This window comes from Lichenostomus cassidix, chromosome 3, assembly GCF_008360975.1.
Source record: "Lichenostomus cassidix isolate B80296 chromosome 3, HeHo_3.0, whole genome shotgun sequence".
In the NCBI taxonomy this organism is placed as follows: Eukaryota; Metazoa; Chordata; class Aves; order Passeriformes; family Meliphagidae; genus Lichenostomus; species Lichenostomus cassidix.
Window position 1 is genome coordinate 97,838,664 of NC_139483.1, and position 22,504 is coordinate 97,861,167.

General features: G+C 48.8%; 1 protein-coding gene across 5 annotated transcripts; it reads right to left on the reverse strand.

Annotated features, from left to right (window-relative positions):
• CYS1 (cystin 1) lies at window positions 1–16,067 on the reverse strand. 5 transcript variants are annotated; one of them, XM_085056844.1, is made up of 4 exons: window positions 15,163–15,657; window positions 6,580–6,632; window positions 3,842–3,910; window positions 1–1,329 (listed from the first exon to the last, which is right to left on the reverse strand). In XM_085056844.1, the coding sequence occupies exons 1-4, from the start codon at window positions 15,385–15,387 to the stop codon at window positions 1,227–1,229; spliced, it is 450 nt and encodes a 149-aa protein (XP_084912970.1). In that variant the 5' UTR covers window positions 15,388–15,657; the 3' UTR covers window positions 1–1,226. The 5 variants fall into 5 exon arrangements, 2 of the variants coding, with proteins under 2 accessions (XP_084912970.1, XP_084912971.1); XR_014851106.1 differs by lacking the exons at window positions 3,842–3,910; window positions 15,163–15,657 and adding an exon at window positions 15,752–16,067; XR_014851104.1 differs by lacking the exons at window positions 3,842–3,910; window positions 15,163–15,657 and adding an exon at window positions 15,728–16,066.
• Window positions 16,068–22,504: the final 6,437 nt, after the last annotated feature.

Consider the following 22,504-nt stretch of genomic DNA (forward strand, 5'->3'; position numbering starts at 1 on the left):
ACAGAGTATAGATGCATTTATTTCTGTTTTACAGGTCCTGTTTACAGGAATCACAAAGTAGTTAAAATACAGCATCTTAAGAGGTGTCCTGCAGTTTCTTCTTGCATTTACACATAGTGAAGATTTCATCTGATGCATTTTATACTTTGGCTGAAGATATATTTTTCTACTTCTGATAATAAGCAGATACTCATAATATGTTGACATGCGGGTATAATAAAAGCAGAAACCCAAAATACCAGGCCTCCCTATCTGGGAGCACTGAAAATACTGTTTCCTTAGGAGAGATACCTTTCTGTTTTATTTTGCAGTCAGCTAATGGTAAAATGTAGCGATTTTTTTTGTAGGACAAGAAATATAAGGAAAGGCCAGGAGTGGCAATTCTGAAAAATTATCACAAACAGCTGCTCTACAAGAGCATGCAAGATCCTCTCAAGGTGGGTAACTGAAACGGGGATGTGCCTCCTGCTTTCACCACCAGATGGATCCATGCCAAGGAGCTCCAGGTAAGGCATCTATGCTGGGCTCCTGCCCCAAAGGCATCATACAAATCCTGTGTTCCCTGATGGCTCCCAGGAGCCTAATCTGCCTGTGTGGTGGGATTTGAACTCTGGGATTACACTGCCTATGTACTGGATGGTGGGCTCAGTCCCCTTTTTCTCTCATCTCCCGTACTGGGGACCAGATTGAAAGAGACAGTGCCAAATTCAGACCTGGACCTGAGTCTTACACAGTGCAAGGAGTACATTTGGCACATTTTATGTGGCAGGAACATGAATTTCATTCAACATCCCCTTAAGTAAATTCTGGAGCAAATGATATTGTTGCATTTTTCTTACTAAGTCAAAGCAAAATCTTCCTTCAAAGCACCATGCTTCAACACCTCTGGTATAACATTTCAATTCTAGAAAATGTTCATTTATAAACAGCATTTAGAAATCAGCTTCTAAATATTGATTCTTAAGCTGAATTGGTCCCTCTTCCAGTGGCACTGATCAGAAATCAGCAGTTGGTGAGGATCTTCATGTTCCCACCTGGAGCTGATCAGGTGAACTTTCTCCTCCTGTGCTTCCCAAGCAGCCATGCTGCCTCTCATGCTCCACCACCTCCACCACCCCCCTCTCCTGTGCTGTCTTGCTGTGCAAGGCATTGTTTTGTCAGCAGCAGTTTTGCTCCAGCTGGGCTTCCAGGGTCACGCCTGACGTTCTCGTGGCGTGGGACTGGATTCAACGGCAGTACTCCCGCTCAATGCTTGCCATGAGCTCCTCCTCCGCGTAATCATATAATATTGTGGACTGCCCCAATGGCTTCTTGCTGCTTTCTGGGCACCTGTCATGGAAGGGAATGAGTCATTGGTGTTATGAGAGACAATCAGGCTCTGAAGATATAAGACCCCTCCTTCATTTTTTTTTTTTTTTGTGAATGGGAAGATTGAGCTGCATGTGGCTTGTGGAGACAGATACTCTGTCATGTCTAGCTCCCATACTCCACTGGCACATTGCCTGCTGACATTTGTAAACACTTGGCACCATTTTAGTCTGTGAGTTCATTACAGTACAACCCTTGCAGTGCTCCTGATCAAGCTCCCAGAACTTTTCAATGAGTTAGGTTTCAGGCCCAGCTAAAGGACGGTGTAAACTTTAGGCTGCTTTTAAGATTTTATGCAGAAAGATTATTTTGTTTGGGATCTGCATTTCAATCAAAATACGAATGCAGCTCCCCCAAACTGCCCTCGTATTTGTTTCCACATCAGCACAGCTTTCTCATAAGTGGGAACTGATGTATGACTGAAAGGGAACAGGTACAGGGTTTATTACTGTTAACAGAACTGGTTTATGTTGGGTAGAAATCTGTCCCTAGCTGCATAAGGGAGAACAGTGAAAAGCCTTCTGCAGGCTTTGGCCACTGTATCTCATGCTATCAATTAAGTCTACTTGATCTTGCCCTCCAGGACTCAAGAGAGGAGCCAGCAGCTGACAAGTGAGTGCTCCTCCTTGGCCTTGTGGAGATCTGGGAGGTGAGCAACCTGGACTGCCAGACTTGTTTCTCCAAGTTGGAATGCATGGCTCCATGGAATAGAGGTCATGGTGAGGGGCAGAGCTAAGTGGAGAATTGAGCTGCTAAATCCAAACTGTAAAGTGCTCTGCCATGCCATGTCAACCAAGACTTTGTGACCGTCCACTAGTGAAGAACAAGTACACAAGAAATAAATGGTTTTGTGTGTCAGTTAGCTCGTTGCCAAAGAGCAGAGATTTTCATATCCACCAGCATGGCTCCAGATCTGTTCCAGACTCACCATGTGTTATCTATTGAATTACCATTCCTCTAAGGATGAGATCTATCCCCACCAGATTGGTCTTGCAGCTGGGATGTATAAAATTCATCCATTAGCACCTTTAGTGAAAAAAACCCAAGGACCTGTTTACTAGATGAAATCACAGAAACTGCCCCAAAGCAGGTAAGTAAGAAGAAACTCAGAACTGAAGAAAAGAACCCTGAAATGCTTTTTAATGACACTTTGTCCTACAGAGGAGGTGCTTTCATACTGCTCTCCCTGGGCCAGGGAGCATCCTCAGTGTTCCTCCCACAGGCAGCAGCTGTGGAGTGAGTGGCCACAGTGCAGTGCAACCCTCCCTCTGCTCTGACCTGCCTTGGCCACCGAGGCTCTTGCCTAGTTCAGCTGTTCTGACCAAGCCATGCTTATGCTGTGCCCCCCCAAGGGTCAAAAATATTCTGATGCTTTTCCTGGAGTCACCTGATGGCCAGCTGGTGGCACTGGGTCATGTGGGTGCTCTACACTTACACTCCACCATGCCCTTGACGGCAAGTTCTACTAGGAGCAAGTAGGACTCAGCAACTGGACTCTTCCGCTTATTCCTTTTATTCATTTTCCTGCTGCGGGGCTGCAGGCAATCTGATTTCCTCTGCAGTAAATAAGACATGAGAAGAAAGCTACAAGTCCAAGAGTTTGAACCATACAGCAGCATTTACAAAGCAAGAGTGGGAAAAGGAAGTGCAGAAGTCTGAGTTAAAACACACAATTTACTGATTTAAACTCCGCATTGTGATAATCCTCAAACTAATTTTATGTTACGTGATGAATAAGAGGCAGAGCTCCTGGCAGCTTGCTTGCAGGCCCACAGAAGAGCCATTGTTTCTCTTAGCAGTTACATAATTTCCCACTGTTAATTATTCTCGATGCTTTGGTTTGCATGGAGAAAATCTCCAGGTAGAACTTGCTGAGACACAGATGTGCTTTTGAAAAAACAAAAGCAAACTCCACTTACCATACACACCCCAGAAATGAGAGGCAAAGAGAGAGCTCTGTTTCTTTCAAATGCAAAGGAAAAGCATGCCGCTGTTCATACTATTTCTCTATTTGTGGCAAAGTCCTGTATAATTTAATATGAGAAAATTAATATAAAATAAAAAATGACAGCTTTGATTTGGATAAAAAGAGAAACTTCTACACCCTGAGGAAAGCAAGCAGAAGAACAGGCTGTGTGTGCTTGCACAGGCTCCATCCTTGGGGGCTTTCAAGACCTGATGGGACAAAGCCTGGAGCATTCTGCTTTGACTTCACAGCTGATCCAGCTTGGAGCTGGAGCTAGAGCTAGGAGACTGGACTAGAGACCTCCTGAGGCCATCCCAACCTAAACCTCCATCTCAAAGGCATGCTGGTGCAGCTGTTTCTGCTGATCCTACAATTTAGTGAGAGGCTGTGACAGGGAAATCCCAAGCTCAGGAAGTGCACAGGACAAAAGCTGGTAGACCACCAGCCTGCTCCCATGCTCGTTCAGCTGCTCCAGCAGCAGAGGAGGCACCTTGCTGCTCTCCTCACCATGTGTCAGGGCTGCAGAGCAGGGCTTCAAACCCACTGAGTCCAGCTGAGGGCTCTTGACCTTCCAGTCTGGAAAATAATAGGTCAGTACCATGAGATGTTCAGATGTTCAAACCTCAGATGTTCTGGGGAAGGAGTAAAACCTGGGAAGGAGCAAAGCTGAAAGAGAAGGAGTTAGCTGAAAAGCATACAAGAAGAGAATTTGCAGCATGATAGGACAGCAAGGAAAAAGGCTAATGCAGCTCCATCAGGATTACTGGGCAGGCTTCTGGGTGCCTCACTGCTAAAATGTTATTAACAGCTTGGAGGGAGTTTAGAAAGCAGCAATAAAAGTGATTTAAGAGGCTAGAGCAAAGCAGTTTAGGAAAGAGGAAAGCAAGAAATGTGCTCCACATCAGCTACAGGCCTGCTTAAAGTTTCTTAAAGGACGCAGGAATAATGGGTGGGGTTTTTTGTGAAGTGTAAAAACAATGAACTATGCAATGTGGAGAAGGAAATGCAAAGGGCAAAATTAGACCAAAAGTGAGCAAAACCACCTTTGAGCAAGATCCCAGCAGTGGGGATGGCTGTCAGTGCCATATCCCTGGTGTCAGGCAGGTGCCTGGTATGGGGGACAGCTGCCTGCGGGCTCCCGTGACAACGGCCCTAATGGGTGAACAGGGTGACAAGCCCCAAGGCACAAGCTTCAGTCAAGTGGCTGAAAACTAGGCTGGGGTGAATCTAGGCCAGTGTTTTTTATCATTTTGCTGAGGATGGAAAGTCCAGGGTTAATCATTAAAATGTCTTCTGCAAGACCTAGCAGCTGAAAACTGGGTCACAACAACACCCTGGTAACTCTGCCAGTGACACAAGCCTTGGCAGCAATTATAAAATCATTACTCTGTTCCTGGGCTGTGTCATCCACCCGTGAACTACCAGATGCTAGAGAGCAGTTCCCAAAAGATTTTGGGGGAGGGAGGATGAGAGGTAACATAGCCCAGCCAGGAGCACATCCAACTGTGTTGCCAAGCACATCCCAAGTATTTACCAGGGGCTGGTTTAGATGCTTGTGTGGTGTCACACGAGCATGTTCCAGCACAGGAACAGGAGGTGCACACCCACCTCTATCTCGCGTGACTGCACTCTTGACAGACACTATTAAGTCTCTGTATCTAGTTTTAGTTCTCCTTCCTTGACATTTACTTCCCCTTTAATTGGTTTTATGGGAATTTCTTCAGTCAGCAACTCTATCAAGACAAGGCTGACTTTGCTGTTTGTAAAGTATTTACCTAGAATGATTCCAGGCACAGAAATGTGAAGGATGAGGCCCCTACGTACATTAACCTCTGTTTCTGTGGCTTGATTTATTTGATTTGATGTCTTTGAAATTTTGCTGGGTGCTGGGCCATTAAAAAAAAAAAAATTTGCATAGTTCTTGCCAGCAGAAAGTGCAACCCTGCTTATCTCAGGCAGTACAGGCACTTCACATGTGAGCTGTGCTATAGGGCTCTGCAGTGGGTATAAAATAAACATTATCTAAATGAAAATAAGCTCCTGCTCTGTCATCCCAGATCAGAAAACATTTTCTGCTGTCTCAAACCTTCCCTTTGCATGTCAAAGAGGGTGGGAGAAGGAAAGCCTGGGCAGGGTGTGAGGGGCCAGTGGGTGCCTGGGGCTAGGGAGCTGCATGGGGGACTGTGGGGGACTCCTGGAGGAGACTGCTCAGTTGCCATCATAGCCCAAAGCCCATTGAGGACACTGGAAAGCCCAGGAGAGGTTAAAGTCCCTGGGAGAGCACCTGTACAAGCCTTGCCTCAGAAACACCAAGGCAGCTGTGGTGTCTGAGCTCAGGGAACCAGCAGCCTTGCCAGGTGAGCTCCCTGCTAGCTGGGAGGCAAAGCAGGAGGGGGAGGGTGCACAGCAGCAGGCTCTGGGCTCTGCTGACACATCCACCAGCACTGCTGGGCGTTAGTAGGTCACACAAGCCCATGGCCAGGATCTGCAGATTAGTCTGCTCTCGAGTGCTGCAGGAGCAGAGGGGCGGGATGACAGCCAGAGCTTAACACTGCAGAGAATCTCTCTTCAGTATAAGGAGGTGACATTTTAAGATGGTTTTTCAAGCCTGTTCATTTCACCTGTTTTTTCAAACACATGTTGAACGGTCCCCATTGCTCTTGGTGCAGGCAGGCTTAGAGGCACACTCTGCTAGGCAGCTTTTGCTTGTGGAAAATGTCAGATTTCTTTTGTTTGGCATCCAGCGCAGCAGGTCCCTACCATTCCCCTGTCCCCGAGGGACACTCATGTCTCTAACTCATCTGATTGGAGCATCTCAAGGGCTTTCTCTTACAGTTCCTGGGGAGCAAAGAGACATTATTCTCCTTTTCCACACACTGCAGAGCCCACAGGGGACCTGTTGGTCAATCAGGGCCTGAGCTCCTTGTGGGAGCAATTCTCCCCAGCTTGGCACTAGCTACTCCAAGGTGTCTCTCTGACATGTGGACATCCTAAATTCTGATTGCTCATGACCTCTATTCTGCACTTGAGCTGGAGCCTGGGTCTTTTCAAGCAGTACCCATTTTTTTTTAAATCTGCAAATAAGTAAAAGGCCAGAATAGTTAGGGCTATAAACCGTTTCACACCATTCCTACCTCTCTGGCATAGTGTGAGGGATGCAGAAATAGCCTTCCCCTGAAGGAGAAGGTCCCTTTATTCCACCTGCTTTTCCCCCCAAAGATACAGTGAAAGCAGGGGATACTCACTGATGGTTGACGTTGTTGTTCTCTGGGCCTGTTGGGCTTCTGGTTGACAAAGCCTGGGACAGAAGAGAAAGCACAGTTACAACACTTTAGAGTGAAGGAAGGTGATTCTCCCCTTCTACTCTGCTCCTGTGAGCTCCCACCTGCATCCAGCTCTGGGGTCCTCAGCACAGGAAGGACATGGACCTGCTGGAATGAGTCCAGAGCGAGGTCATGAAAATGATCAGAGATGTGGAGCACCTTTCCTGTGAGGACAGGCTGAGATAGCTGGGGTTGGTCAGCTCGGAGAAAAGAAGGTTCTAGGGAAACCTTATTGCAACCTTTCAGTACTTAAAGGAGGCCTATGAGAAAGATGAGAGAGGCTGTTTACAGGACCTGTCATGACAGGACAAGGGACAATGGTTTTAAAGTGAAAGAGGGCTGGTTTAGATTAGATTGTAGGAAGAAATTCTTACTGTGAGGGTTGTGAGGCACTGAAACAGGTTGCCCAGAAAAGCTGTGGCTTCCCCATCCCTGGCAGTGCTCAAGGCAAGATTGGATGGAGCTTTGAGCAATTTGGTCTAGTTGGAGATGTCCTTGTCCATGATGGCAGGGTTGGAACTAGCTGAACAAAGCTCCCTTTCAACCCAAATCATTATTTCTTTCTGTGAGACTCATCTCTGTCTACAGTGGGCTACATCTGCCCTGGTTTAAACCCCCAAACAACCTCTGTGGAGACAATACAGGTACAAGAGACTCCCTTTTACTGGCCTTGTTCTACCAGCTCTCTTTCAGCATTCAGGGCAGCTGGGTGGTTGCAGGCTACAGAACCCAAATCCCTTAATGTTGACTTGTCCAACCTCCCAGTTTTCCATGAATGCCCTCTGCACCACCAACTGCAGGTAGCAGTATGAAAATACGTGTAAGAAAGGAAGTTAATTGCAACATCAACCCAATTTCCACCTGACAAAGATGTTTCCCTGAAAAATTATCCATCCACCTTCCCTACGCTGGAATCCACAGGATTTCAGTGGAATACCTGGGGAACAACCAAAGCCGAACCATAATATTTAAAACAGGGGCAATGATGGGACCCTCCATTCCCAGCAGGGCCAGTAATAAAATGAACCCTCTGTAGCCAGATGTGACTGAGAATGACTCTCTTCTTTTTCTACCTCTTCTCTGTACTCTCACAGGGAAAGGGAGTGGGACAGGGACGTGGCCTTGCATAAAACTAGACCCATCTCAGCTTGTTATTATTTTTTCTGAGATGCAGTCCTAAAGCAGGTGGGCCTTCTTGGTACAAGCTACCCTGAATCTCACAACAACACTAACAAGTTAAACAGGTAGCACCAAACTAGGACCTTCCAGAAAACAGAAATGAAAAGCTGTGGCGTCAGGAAAACAGTATAAGAAGAAAGGGAACCAAAGAAACCAGGGAGAGGTGTGGAAAAGTTTGCAATGCAGAGCCATCACCTATTCCTCTGCTGCATTTCTGCAGGGCTGGATGGGATCAAGTGATTCCTCAGTAAGATCATGTATATGCTCTTGGAATAGCTCAAACCTGTGCTGCCTCAAGGTCAGCACAGGACTGGTGCTGGTAAGTGTGGGAGCTATGGATGGGCAATGTCCTATTATAGGCACTGCTGGTACAACAGTGATGGCTTCACACACAGTTTTGCACCAATTTAAATCAGTTGGTATTGGTCAGGCTTGTATGTGCCATCTGCTGGGTAGAAATGTGCACCTGGGTGTCTGCAGTTATTGCATGGCATCCAATTTCAATCTGCAAGCAGATTTTTTCACTACACTCCTTTCTCAGCTGCTTCTCATGGGGATGGACAGGAGCTGAAGTTTAAACACCGTGATCCCAGACACTGTTAGGCAGATAGAGAGGTGCCTGGCAGCAAACTGCTCAGCTCTTCCCTGCCTCTTGCAAGGGCTTTGTGCTGCTCTGGTCACCTTTGGCTCCCATGCTTCAGCAGGTGAGGAGGGACCACCTTGTCCTGCAGGAGAGCAGCAAGGACACCTCTCTCCTGGCACAGGGTCAACATGTCTTCCAGGTGAGCCCTTAGTACCTTCCATTCCAGGAGCTGGGAAAAGTTTCTGTCATCCACAGTATTTCACATCCTAGCTGCCTGCTTAAAATGACAAAAGATGTTGCCAGTCTTTCGCAGAGTTTTAGTTTAATACGTGTCAAAAGGTATTCCACATCCTTTCAGAAGAGTCCCTGCTCTTTGGCAATACTTTATTTTCTCTGGAAGAAGCTGAACTACTCTAGAAACAGCTTCTGGGTCCAAGCAGAGACAAGGCTATGTGAGAAAGCTGACAGTGAGGTAACACAGTTCTCTCCTGATTATTTAGGATCGTTTCTTGGCAAACTCCCACAAGCAACAAGAGCAAGAAGCAGTGCCAGGAGAGCATGCTGAGCTCTGATGGCTGACTTTTCCTGGGATTGCATCCCACAGTGCAGCTTCTCATCCATCATCCACTGGACTACTGTTGATGCTCGAGTTTCCTTCCACAAAGTGAAGAACATTATTCACCCTCAGCACCAAGGGAAATACAGTTCTTGAGGTGTGCTTTGATGATGTTGTTCTCACAGTGAGAACCCAGCTCCTAATACTTCTGTGCAAAGGATGGGTTTGGATCATTTTAGGGAGGGGTTTGGATTGTACAGTAGGCTGTCTGTTTTCCCTTGTGGCTGACTCCTCCATATTACGAGCTGTACGTGTTGTGTGGGTGGAAGACAGAATTAATTAGTCATCAGGACAGAGCAGCTCTGGTTAGCAAAATCTGCTTCTCTGTGCAAAACCTGCTCCCACCTTTTCCAAGGGATCTGTCAGCAACAATACTTATTTCCCAAGAGAATTTGGAACTGGCACAGGTGGATATATACCAACATTTCATCCAGTGCATGAGTCAAAAATGGTGGTAAGTAGCAACAAAAGATACCTCCAGCCTCTGCCTCTTCCCTGCTATTGGAGTCTCGGTGCTTTGGGAGCTGCTCCCAATTCCTGTGGGCAAAGGACACCTGTCTCGGCGGTGCCCGGGTGACACCATGTGCTGGGCAGCAGGCAGGGTGTGGAGCACCGGCTGCCCTGGGCTGTTGGACACAATAAAAACTGACCCCACCCAGCCGGCTCGGCACTGCTGTAATGTATATGTTGCAAGTTCAGCAGATAATTAGTATTAGCCCTTTATGTGGGTTAGGATGATGTGCATGTCAGGACACTTTAATATTACGGGTTCCTATCCTACAGCTAAATAAGTAATTGCTGGCCTGGTTGGCCTGCGCCCTGTTAAGAGATAAATGAAGTCAGCTTCTCCTTTCTGCAGCTTGCAGTCATCTTTTTATTACTCATCTAGACCGTGGCGTGTCTCTTTGTTTTCCACCCTATTCTCAGTATAGGCATCTCGTGCTGAGGTCTGCTGTGCCACAAAGCCCCACATCACCCCCTCCTCCAAGTTTAAAGGCTTGGATATTAAGCTCACCCAGCATGTATCCACATTTAATTTAACGTCATGACACATGAGGTGGAATGGTTTGACAGGCATTGCACACACGGTTTAGCCATCCTTTAGGACAGCAGCTCCTGGGAGCAAGGCAGAGCGGAGAGCTGCAGGCAAAGCTATTTCTCTCTGCTGCATGCCTGAACCAGCATTCCCGGGGTGCAGCTTCCCACTCCCCCAGTCCAGTGCAAGTTCCTCCTGGCCCTGCCAGCCCTCACCCCTTTCTGTCAGCCCCAGCAGCTGTGAGTAAGCTGGGTGAGAACACCCTTCCCTGGGACCTTCCACAGGGTGATCTGGAGCTGTGTACCTTTGGAGGCTCTAGAGCTGCTCCCAAGCTGCCCCCAGCTACAGTCTTGACTATTAACACTGTCTCCAAATCTGGGAGGCCAAGTTCAAGCTCTCTTTGAGATGGTTCCTGTGCTGGCCCCTGAGGGATGCCCAAGCATTATCTGGGAGACTACAAGTTGGTCCTGACCAAAAATCATGCCAGCTCAGTGGGGCAGACCATCACAGCCCAGTGCCAGGCAGCTGCTATGGTACAGTTTACCAGTATGGATACAGCTCTGAGATGCAGAAGAGATACAGACCTCGAGTGCAGCTCAGATGCAACTCACGTCCAAGGGAGCCTGGAGAGTGACTGAGCCACATAAAATATCTACAAGGAGCAGTGTGGTCTCTGCCAGTGCCGGTCCACTGGGTGTGGTTTAATAGTGAAGCATTTCTGAAAAATGTAAGCCAGTGCCTCCTTCCCTGCCTCTTCTCCTCCCAAATCCTCTCTTCACAAACACCCCGTGAACTGCACGAGGAGACTGGTCTGAGCTGAAATGCCAACTCACTGCCGTGGCAGGGAGGGAGGATGTCAGCTGGAGAGCCCCACAGGTGCAGTCTGCAGCCAAGCACGGAGGGCTGAGCTGGTACTGCAGCAGGGCAGCACCCTCCAGCGACACCGGCACAGGCTGGGGGCTAAGCCAGTCAGCACTGCCGAAATCAGCCTCTCCAACCGCAGGCAGTTACTGCTGGCAAAAAAGAAGTAGCTTAGCTAAGGTGCCAGTAGGTACCAAATGTGACGCATGGTCTCAGCTGCACCCCGGGAAAAGCACTCCCAGGCAAAGCACTCCCAGGCAAAGCACTCCCAGCTTTGCTCTGGTCTGCAGCAGCATCCTCTGGCCAGTGAAGGAATTAGGAGCAGGCGGTGGACGGGAAATGGGCAGGGATGCAAGGAGTTCCCACGCTTCTCCTCTCCTGCCAACTAAAACACCAGCTCCTGGCTATTCTGCGTGTGCCCTGGGCTTACTTTTTAGGTCATGAATAGTTTCCAGGGCAAAAGCAACCCATGTTCTGCCAAGTGAAGGGTGAGGGGGGGAGTTATGGAAAATACCTAGTCAGCAGTTTTCCAAGTCCAGGTGCAACACAGCTGTGCTGGGAGGGTGATGCTGGCTGAGGGGACAGCACAGCTCGCTGCTTCTGGGCTCTGGTGAAGTTTCAGGCACTTTTAACAAGACAAGGAATATAATGGGAGAGAGAGGGAGACCTTTAACTCAGCAAACTCCAGATCTGCAACTGGACATCAACTGCAGAATTTGAAATAATCTGACTTTGGGAAGTTCAAGGAGTCCCAGATGTTCAGTTGGAAATGACCTTTTCTGAAGACCCCAGGCTCCCTATGAAAGTGGAGCACAAGGTCTTCACTCGAGGGCATTTTTGACCATTAACACAACCAGGAAGAAAATGCTGAAATAAACCACTAACAATATGGGATTAGATATATCAAATTTCTGTTTGAGGGAAGCACATTTTAACAAGAGTAGAAAAATAAACCTGAGTTCCTGTAAGAGACTAATGGGGCATGACATTTAATGTCCCTTCAGGACCCTTATGTGTCTGCAGCTGGGACCAGCCAGCCACGAGGTGACGCTGTGCCACATCAATCTGCAGAAAAAACATCTGGCTGAAATAATCAAGCAAAGCTTTCAAGACTTGGGTGTTTTAAAAGTATATGAGACTCTCTCTAGAAGGTGGTGAACACACCCTTTATCTGTGTTACTCCTGTGCTGCAGCTGGAGTGATTTGCTTACTGAAATTACATCCCATCTCCAGTCAGGAGGAGTGATGGTGCCACGGAAAAAGCTGTCAAAACCAAGACCCTAACATGTCTGCATTATTCCTCCATTTCAGCAAACCAGTGGGAAAATGCCTGAGGCCACAGCCTCTGCCCTGGCTGCCACCAAGAACTGCCACCCCTGCTCTGTGCTGTAGCAGCACCTGCAAAACCTCAACTACATTCTTCTGTGTTGGGCAAACAAACAAGGAAAAGCATGTACAACTGTCTGGAATTGAGAGCAACACTGAAAAGGGATGTTTGATACTCACAAGAGGTGCTGAGGTCTGCTCTGAGCCAAGTCCAGGTTTCCCATCAGGATTTGGTTCCCAGCCTACTGCTGTGATACACTTCCACCCTTCTTGCTCCCAAGCACTATTTGAATATAACAGAGGTGGCTCAAGCCTTTAAATGCAGCTGCATTCCTCTCCACCAGCCCTTGTCACCTGGCCTGACTACCCACTGGCGCTGCCAGCCTGCTGCTGGATGGCAAATTGTGCCAGAGTTCAGGTGTGAAACACAACATTGATGCACATCACGCCCAGCAGAAACCCAGCTGTGACAACAGAGAGATGAGTCCTGCTTGCAATTCTGCTCTCTTCTGACTGGTGTCAGAGGTCTCTTCTCCTCCCACTGGCCAGAATCTGCTCCTCCAGGGGCTATTTCTCATCAGACTTTCCTACTGTAATACCTTCTTGCTGCCTTTCCTCCTCCTGCCTCACCTTTCCCCCATTAACTCTTGTTGAATTAACTCATCCCTTCTTCTCTGAAATTTCTTTATCTTCCAATTGCACAGCTGAACAGGGCAAAGCAATCAAGTTCCTACCACAAGACAGAAATTACAAATTACTTGAGAAGCTGGCAAGGCTGAGAGAAATTGCCCTCAAAATTTCTAGTGAGGAAGTAGTGATGCAATGAAGCTGACATTCTTTTCCAGAAACCTCCTCCACCATCCTCTTGGGAAGGGTGGGACTGCAGTTTGCACAACAACCTAAAAGACTAAATTGCACCCAGTAAACAACCAAAACCTGGTGCTGCAAACAGTTTCCTCTCTCCTTTTCTCAGGCTAGTGACTTCTTAGGCCTCAAGGAGACAGAACAGTAAGCCCATGACTGCTGTCTCTGCCATCTCAGGTTCAGGAAAACAAAGTGCTACAGAGAAAAGCTTCAAGTTTGCCATGAAACTACCTGAGACTTCTCTTGTATGTCTTTTATATCTTTGAAAAAATACTGGTAGCTCCTTGCTGGCTTTGTCAGGATGCAACCAGAGCTGTGAACATCCTCCCAAACAAGAGGCAGCATAAGCAGCAGGAGACACACAAGATGCTCAGCATCACTGCTGGTACAGCTGTGTTCTGCACCCAGCTGGCCTCACTGGATGACCAAGGGCCCACACGCCTGCTCCAGGCTGAGTTTTGAGGACCCTCACGGACATCTCTGTGCTGCAAAGCTTGACAGCATTCTCACCCTGGGTTTGCACCACAACCTGGGGTGGCTGAGGTGATGCTACAGGTTCCTCTCCATCATTTCTGCCAAAGAGGGAAGTCTGAAAAAGGACGTGGTTCATGGTGACCCCCCCACGCTACCCCAAGGGCCAAATCTTAAATTCCTCAGCCTCTATAGTTTGCTCCTTGTCCTTAATTCACTGGTATCTACTGCTGTAGTGGACTGTCTCTACTGATATTAGTAAAGAAAGGTGAGGGCAGCTCCATTGCCTTTCTGATATGTTATTACCCAGAGTATACACCACTTCAGAATAGAGCCGAAATACTGCTTCATGCACAGGAACACTCATAGCTTATGTAACTATTATTTTTAAAGATCAAGCCATTATATTCACATGAGGAAAGAGAGGGAAAATGGACACCAGCAGCCTCTATTCCCATAGGTAAAGATAAATGGGAGAAGTCAGGAGGATTGCCCATAAATGAGAGTCCCTCAGAGGAGGAAGCAGTGCTGGAGTGAGCTCCGCTCATTCTGCAGGAGGGATTGGAGTTTAAATGGCAAGGTAAAAATATGTCAATACAAGATCTCTATTTGATTTTTTTCCATTTCCAAACTTTACTTCCTTTGAGGTTTTTCTTTAAAACCTGTCTAAATAAAGGGTTCTCATACTGAACCCTGCCAAGTTTCCTAATGGAAACATTATTTTGTATTAAAGTTACCCTTAACCCATGGATGTGTGGTTCAGTGATGGAAATGATAACTTCTAAAGAGCAAAACTGAGGCATGCAAGGCAGAATTTTCCTGGGTCTGACATATTTCTTTCCATTTTTGAATTTATTACTTTATTCAGACAACTTTTGCGTATCTGTGGAGAGCACAAACAACACACAACTTCCATAGCCAAGCTGAGATGAAAGATGTCGGTAATTTTTGGCCTCATCACCAGATGATATATATGGTGCTGTTATTCTTGGATTGGAAAAAAAGCCCAAAAGATAAATCTCAACTCCCTCGGAGGCAAATCCATTATTTGTTAAATAGGAAGCAAATGAAATATGCCTTTAGGAAAAGCCAGACTGCAGCTGCAGTGGATTGGCAAACATTAAAGGGCAGCTTTATGTTCACATTTTTAAACTTCTATTTACAACCCTGACCCAGGGAAAAACAAGAGCCGAACTTTACAAAGTCGAGCTATTTCCACAAGTCAGGAAAAGAAACTTCCAGTAGCACCGGGAAACTGGAAAACGGGATGGCCCCTGTAGGGACGGTGTTTCCCTCTACACCGGAGACTGATCACGCAAAGAGAGCAGCAAAGAGAAATCGCAAAGAGAGCATCGAGCCTGGCTCGCAGCGAAGATCAAAAGAACGGAACGCTGTTGGTGTTCGGAGGAAGCCACGGCCGCGGCGGGTGGCGCCGGCTAGGCAGAGCTGCCCCGGGCGGCGGGGACACCCCGGCTCGGCTGGGCTGCGCTGGGCTGGGCTGGGCTGGGGGGTCCCGGGGCCACCGCCGGGAGGGTCGGGGGTCCCGTTCGGGACCGGGCGGGCACTTACCGCCTGCTGGAGCAGGGTCCCACCGCCGCCTCCCGCCGCCTCCGCGCTGCTCCCGCCGGCCCCGGGCTCGGGGCTGCCGCCGGCGGCCGAGGCTCCGCGGCCGGGGCCGGGCGGTGCCGCCGTCCCCTCGCCGTCGGCCGGCGCGGTCCCCGGCAGGTCCCGGCTGTGCCCCGCTCTGCCCGCGGGCCCCGGCGCTCCCCGCCGCCGGCTGCTGCCGCTGCCCATGGCCGCAGCCCGCGGGCGCGCTCGGGGCCGCCGCCTCTCCGGCCGGGGCGGGCGCGGCGCTCCGGGAGCCGTTCGCGGGGAGAATCCCACCCCGGAGCGCCCCGGGGCCGGGGGAGGGAGCCGGCGGCGCGGGGAGGGGAGCGCGGCCGCCTCTGATCGCGGCTTCTGGGCACGCTGCCGCGCTCCCCGGCCCTTCCAAAACTTTCCAGCCCAGCCCGTTAGCTCGGGCCTCCCCAGCACCAGATCCCTACATACATCTCCGGAGCCGGGGGAGGACATTGTCACCTTCGGCAATCACGCAGCACGAGCAGCACTCCTGGGCTACTAAACTCAAGCCCACCTCTCTCAGACGGGTCTCGCGGACCTTTGCAGAACAGCCCAGCCGGGGGATGGATGGCCTGAGGGCAGCTTTGCGGTTCTGAGTGATCCCGGCCGTGTTGGTGGAGTTTCAGGGCAGCCCCGTGCACAGGACGGGCCACCCGGGCCCCCCTTAGCCCCTGCCCACGGACGGAGTGTCTCTGCTTCCCGACAGCCTGTCGAGCGTGGAGATCATCCCCCAACCATCCTCCACTGCTCTTTGCTTCCAGCGGTAAAATATTTGCACAATTGTTGGACACTCTGCAAGATTATAGATTTTAAAGGCAAGGCTGTCATTCCCACCAGGGAGGAAGATTAGGGGAGTACAGCGGCTGCTTGGTGTCCAGCCCGTTCTGCCTCCCCTCCTTCCGAACCAGAGGCTGAGAAAGGCAGGAGGGGCAGAAGTGTAATTCCTCTTGCTGCTCCTCAGCACTGACTGCAATGATTGCATCTACCAGTCCTTCATTCTGCTGGTTCTTCCTAAACCAGAGCGAAAGCCCAAGAGTCTGTAATGTAAGGCTGGAGGAGAGGAGACACTGAGTGCTCAGATCATTGCTGCAAGGATGAGCTCATAGCAATGGGGGCTTACAAGAAAGATGGGGACACACTTTTTTCCAGAGCATGTATTGATAGGAAAAGGAGTAAGGTTTTAAACTAAAAGAGGGCAAATTTAGACTAGATTTAAGGAAGAGATTTTTTACAATGAGGGTGGTGAAACACTGGTACAGGTTGCCCAGAGAGGTGGCAGATGGCCCATCCCTGCAAACATTCAGGGTCAGGTTGGACAGGACTCTGAAGGGTCTAGTGGAATGGCAGGAGGTTGAACTACATGACTTGTAAAGATCCCTTCCCACACAGACTACGACTCTGAGAAGGATGTTCTGCAGGAAGAGTAGATCATCTGGGAGCGTGGGTGTGTGGTGTCACATGGAGAGGCCTGGGTCCAGAGCCAGGACAGTCACAAGGAAGTTGTTTGGGATCTGAGGCAGCTCTTGGAGAAAGGAGAAGTGATGAGGCCTGGTTGCTGAGGAGGAGATGGTGGAGCTGAATATGGGATTAAATAGCCCCAAACAAAATGTCCCAAGGGAACAGGCTCTGCAAGCATCAGAGACAAAAATTGTTCTCAACAAGAAGCAAGCAAATTCCTCCTCCTTCTCCATCCCCGCAGGCTGTCTCTGAAGGAGTGGAGCCTCCTGGAAAGTTTCCTGGCTGCCCCCATGGAAACAGTTCATTCCAGGACAGTTCCTCAGATTCACTTGGAAGCAATGCTGGCTCCCTAAACCAGCTGTCAAAACTAGCTAAACGCCTTGTGTTCAGAAGCAGATCACTGCTGGAACCAGGAAAGTGTTCAAGCACCAGTGACCTCAAATGCTGCTGTGGTTTAGCAGTGACACTGAAGGACTCTGAGGTCATTCAGTGATATTTCCCTGTCCCAAAGGACTGCTGAGAATTAAAGAGAAAAATTTCCAAAAGCTAAAGGCCTGATAAGTACATGACTCTGATGCCTTAATAATTTCTAGTTTTTTACTCTTCATCTGTCTATAATTTGGTGTAGTTCTGTGCTTCTTATAAAGTGCTAAAACCTCTGTTCCCAGCTCCTTTAGCTAAAACAAGTCCAAGGACACATTTGTTGCCCGAGGGCCCAAAAATATGTAAACAACTGTGAGCTGGGGGGGAGCAGGCCTGGGGTGGTTAACATCGTCACCTAAGGGAGTGATTGGAGAATTAGGGGACAATGTGCTAATAGGACAGAACTTTTAAAAGGACACCCAGTGTCCATTCTGGGTGTGCCCTAATGTACTATGAAGGCCTTGAATAAATTTGTCTGCTTTTTATACTCCTAATTTGTCTTGGCCTCTGTTTCAGGCAGCCTGCTTTTAGGCATCACCTCCTCAGAATAATCAATGAAAATTGAAAAATTCCTCATTATGATAGTCTGGTGGCTTTTAAGACCGTTTCCCAGCAGGGCCAGTGGATAATATCTTGGCCGATCTTCAAGAGCAAGTGTGTGGTGCAAGTGCCAAATAGGGCATGTGGATCAATTTTGCATGGCACCCAGCCAGACCAGCAAGGAGCCAGAAACCTTCACATCAAAAGCACAGTGTTTAGGGAGCCAGCGGTGCTGGCTCATGGCTTCTTCCAGATCCTGTGGGAGCCCAGGAGCTCTTCTGGACAATGATTCTGGGACTTACATGGTAGGTGGCCTCTTCTGCTGTGCTGGCACCCTCAGCCTCTGCTTTGGGAAAGAAGGATGTGTGCTAGGGATGCCCTCTGTTAGGCAGCACTCTGCAATCATGTCTTCTAATAAATGAATTAATTATAGAGAGATACATGCCTGCATGCATATACACACACATTTATACTTGTACATACTAATATCCAAGTCTTTCCAAACCATCACATTTATTTGAGGAATGCGGGATTATTTTAAGATTGCCACTATCCATTGAAGCCACTAGCACTGATTTACACTTTAGTAGAATTTGACTGGACATTTATGAGCGAAGGCCAAAGTGCAGTTGAGGAACACGATTACCAGGACAAAATATGACTTTCAGATCTTATTTTAAGATTGCTCACTCCCCAAGTATGAAACTAAACCATCTCACTGTTACCTCATACCTGACTTTACTTCATGCCATGTCTCGTCCTATCCCCAGACTACGGGCAGGACTGTCACTCTTCTCTCTCCTGACAATTTTTCATCTGTGAAGAGAAAGGGCATGTGAAGAATTCCAGCCAGCTCCAGGGACATTTTTTGTTCCCTGCCTTCTCCCCAGTCCATGGTTGCTGCAGGATGATCTCACAGACCGTATCCTACACCTCACCTTAAACTCAAAGTGAGACCACATAGTTCAGACTTGTTCTCTGTTAAAGCCAAGGAATTGTTGTTCTTCTGTGATGCAGAGCCAGAACTTTTTGCTTCCTCAGGTCTTTGCTCTCTGTCTTCAACCCCTGGAGCAACCCTCTGGCGACAGGACAGATCTCCATGACTATAGCCAGTGCAAGGACCAGCCCAGCCCAGTCCAACCCATCCCTAGCACTCAGCAGCATTGGTAAAAGGCAGGGATGGGGAGGATGGAAGACAGACATGAACACACCCTGTGCCCCACAGACATATTCCCCTGGCAGGGAAAACACCCTGAGAAGGTCTCAGCACCAGCATTTGGGAGGGATGTTGTGCTGGGCTGTGTTGCTGTTCACCCTGGCAGCTGCAGCACTACCAGGAGTTATGATGGGAGCACCAGCGAGCCAAACACATGAAGAGTTTCCTTGCTGGGTAAAATAACAGGCTCCCTCTGACACAATAACCAAAACAGAACCTGGAGAGCTGCGTTTTTCCAGGCTTTTGTTCCCACCAGAAATTTTCTAGGCTGTTTGCAGTTAGTTCACTGAAGGAGTTGATCTTGTAACAATAAATACCACAGCACATGTGTTTAGATTTTGTTTCCTTTCCTAATACTTGCTGTGTTTTCAGCAGGTCTTCAACAGAGATAGATACAGTCCCTTGTCATAACAGTTCTGGAAAACTATGAGGTTTTTTTTGTGGTCATCTGTAATAACCACAAAAAGGATTAAAATTGAAAGTTAAAATACATATCTCTCCCCCTTGTTTGCTGACTGAAAGGGTGATTTCTCCCATGCTTCCCTGGCATCCCTCAGAGGGTATCCACTTCCCTGGAATGTAGCATGGGGAGATGCTGCCTCTTCCTGGCTGTCCTCCTCAATAGCTTGGATGCTGGCTGACCACTGTCAGGACCTGGACACTCCTGCATTACACCATGAGGACACCATGGCGCATTTGAAGAGAGTCTGGACATCTTGGTACAGATTTTCACTGTGGATTTGTTAGAAGCCCAGTGAATGTCCATCAGAAGGTTGTTTAGGTTTCAAACTAGCTTAGACAGTTTTGCCATGCTCTAAGAAGAAAATGGTAAGATTTGGTCTCCACAGAACAAACAGGAAAACCTTCATCTTCCCCACTGCAAATTTCTGGATTGGTGTTACCCTTCAGTGACCAAGTTTAGATATTAATCTGCCTTTCTAACATTAACTTGTCTGTAGCAAAGGCAATGTGTACCTTGCTCAAGGCAGAGCCAGCATCCATCACTTGGTTTTCCAAGCATTTTCCCAGACAACATCTTCAGTTTTTCTACAGTTCTGACCCAAAACCTTCTGCAAAATTTATTTCTAATGTTGACGGTTCTTCAGGTATTTGCTTTGATGCAGAGACCTTATGTCTGGTGGCTCTGAACCACATCCTGACTTGATGTGCTGTGAAATTCAGAGCATAGAAAAAGCTGGGCTTGAGAAGAAAGCACAGAGCCAGGGTTGTCTGCCTGGGGATCCAAAGCAGGAGTAGGAGGAGGAAATTGGCTTTGCCTCCACAAGTTCTCCAGAGAAAAATGACTGCAAGAGAGAGGCCATTGAGATGCAGAGAGGAAAGGTCCAAGAGGCTGAGTTGGAAGGTGATGGTCAAGAGTTAATGTTTCTAAACCTGCTTCATTTCTGCTGCTGCTCAAGGTGCTGCCTCATGCTGAACATACCTTTCCTGGCTGAGGTGAGCTGGAAAGATGAGTGCTTTGCAGCAGGGGAGACCAATTCCCTGGCTGAAGAGCCATCCTTCAGCAGCATAGGGCCAGGATGCAGTGGGGAAACCACAGCTGGAGGAGGGAGGGAGGTTGCCCCTGTGTAATTAATGGAGCTGGGCTTTGGCCCAGGGCTGGAGTTTGACTCATCTAATTCACAAAAAACCTGCTGAGAACAGATGTTTAAATATAAAAGCATAGTTTTTAGGAGCGTCCTTTCAACACATCTTGGATTTTACTGCAACCTAAGCATTGCCAGTAAACACTTCTGTTCTCCCTGCTTCCCACATTTCAAGGGAAGGGCTCTGCTTTGTTCAAAAACACAAGAAGAAAGACCCATCCCAGCAAAGAGTTGCCTTTTGTGTCTCTCACCACGCTGTCTTCCTGCAGTCTTTCCTTTGGGAGCACGGAGGGCTCAGGCCATGGGTGTGCTTCCAGCAGCAGCCAGCCCCTGCCCCAGCGTCTCTGCACACTGGAGAGGCAGCTGTGCCACAGCTGGAGTGTGATGGTACATCCTGTGTGAGCAACTTGCATGCTCATAAGACAGCTCTTTCTTTTGAGTCCCTCTGTGAGGCTCAGACTATGGCCACATGAGGAAAAAGGCCCAAATCACATCACCTGCAGTGGTGGGAGAACTCCACAGCAGATGAGACACAGCACCATGCAGATGAGCTGGTGTCCACCTGGTAGTGCTGTGTTGCCACCAGTGACTTACAACTCAAGCTGCAAATTCCAGTCAGTGAGCGCAGTATGGATGCAGTTACCAAAGTGGGGACAACTCAAGCAGTCTGCCCGGTGTCCTCGCATGATCAGCAGCATAAATGCTGCCCCTGGCTTCCCTCAGCCCCTTTGCGTTTGTCCCAGCTTTCTTGTTTCAATCCTGTCTTCCTCTTCCTCCTGTCCTTTCCCACCATGACTCCCAACCCCAGCATGTCTCCAAACAGGGATGCCCTGTGGACTCCACACCCCTGCTCCGTCCCCAGTGGACTGCTTTCTTGCAGAGAGCCCTCCTGGACTTCCTGCTGTGGCTCCCTGGTCATGTCCTTCTCTCTTTGTCCTCCTCTTCTCTCTTTGTCCTCCTCTCTTTGTGGGACTTTGTGGGTGGCCCTTAGAGATGGCTGCTTCTGACTCTGTTGGGTAAACACAAGGGCGTAGGGAAGCAGGAGAGCTCTGCAGAGATCCTGTGGGTGTGTGAAGCTAATCAGCAAGAGATGAACCTTCCCTTCCTGCAGAAACTTTGTTCTTGTTCCAGTTTTGTGAAGATTTTTTCTCATCCTCAGTGAGGCCAGGGCTGAAGTTTCTGAAGACTGGCTGACCTTGGACAGGCTGACACTCCCAGTGTTTGGTGGGCTACAGGATTTCAGCTGTAGCACTAAATCCCAGACTTTGGCAGTTACAGGTGCTGCTGGGCTTGGACCTCAGCAGACGTGCACAAGCCTGGGGTGACACCAGGCAGAGTGCAGGGAAGCAGGCAGGTGACAGGCCTGGCTTTGTATGGCAGAAACTGCTTTGGTGCCTGGATAGCACCCAGTTCTCCTGTGGCTTTTGCTCTATCCCAGCCTGGAAGAAGGCAAAGAGCACTTTGCTGGCTGCCTGCCCAGCACAGACATGCTGCAGCCTGGTCATGCTTTGTCCAGAGATCAAAAGGCAGTGACATCTGGCATTGCTGTTGGTCCCCTTTGCCAAGCTGGGCTATTGCAGATGTCCCTGACCGGGCACACCTTTTCTCTGACACCTGCACCTTTGCTTTCTGTTCCAGCCTGAGAGCCTGGAGTGCTGCAGGAGAGGCAGTGGGGGGTCAAGGACAAATGTAAATTACTGTGACTTGAGACACTGTTAGGTTGGTTGACCTCCAGCTCTGCAGCCTTTGTCACCACCAAACTGGGACTCCTGTTAGTAAATAAATACTCTGCTCTACAGAGCCAAGGAAGCCTGATAGAGAGGGACCACCAAATACAGATGCAAACAGATTTAACTTGCACAGAGGAAGAAAATAGCTGAGGTTAATGCCTTACCAGCAAGTAATAAAACTGACCTGGTATTCAGACACATATCTGAGTTATGGGAGCTAGCAGGGTTGTCCCCTGACAGCTGAGCTGTGCTGGCAGTCCCTCTGCCCTTATCCCACTTCAGGCTTGACCTACATCCACGCCTCACAGATGACCTGGGAT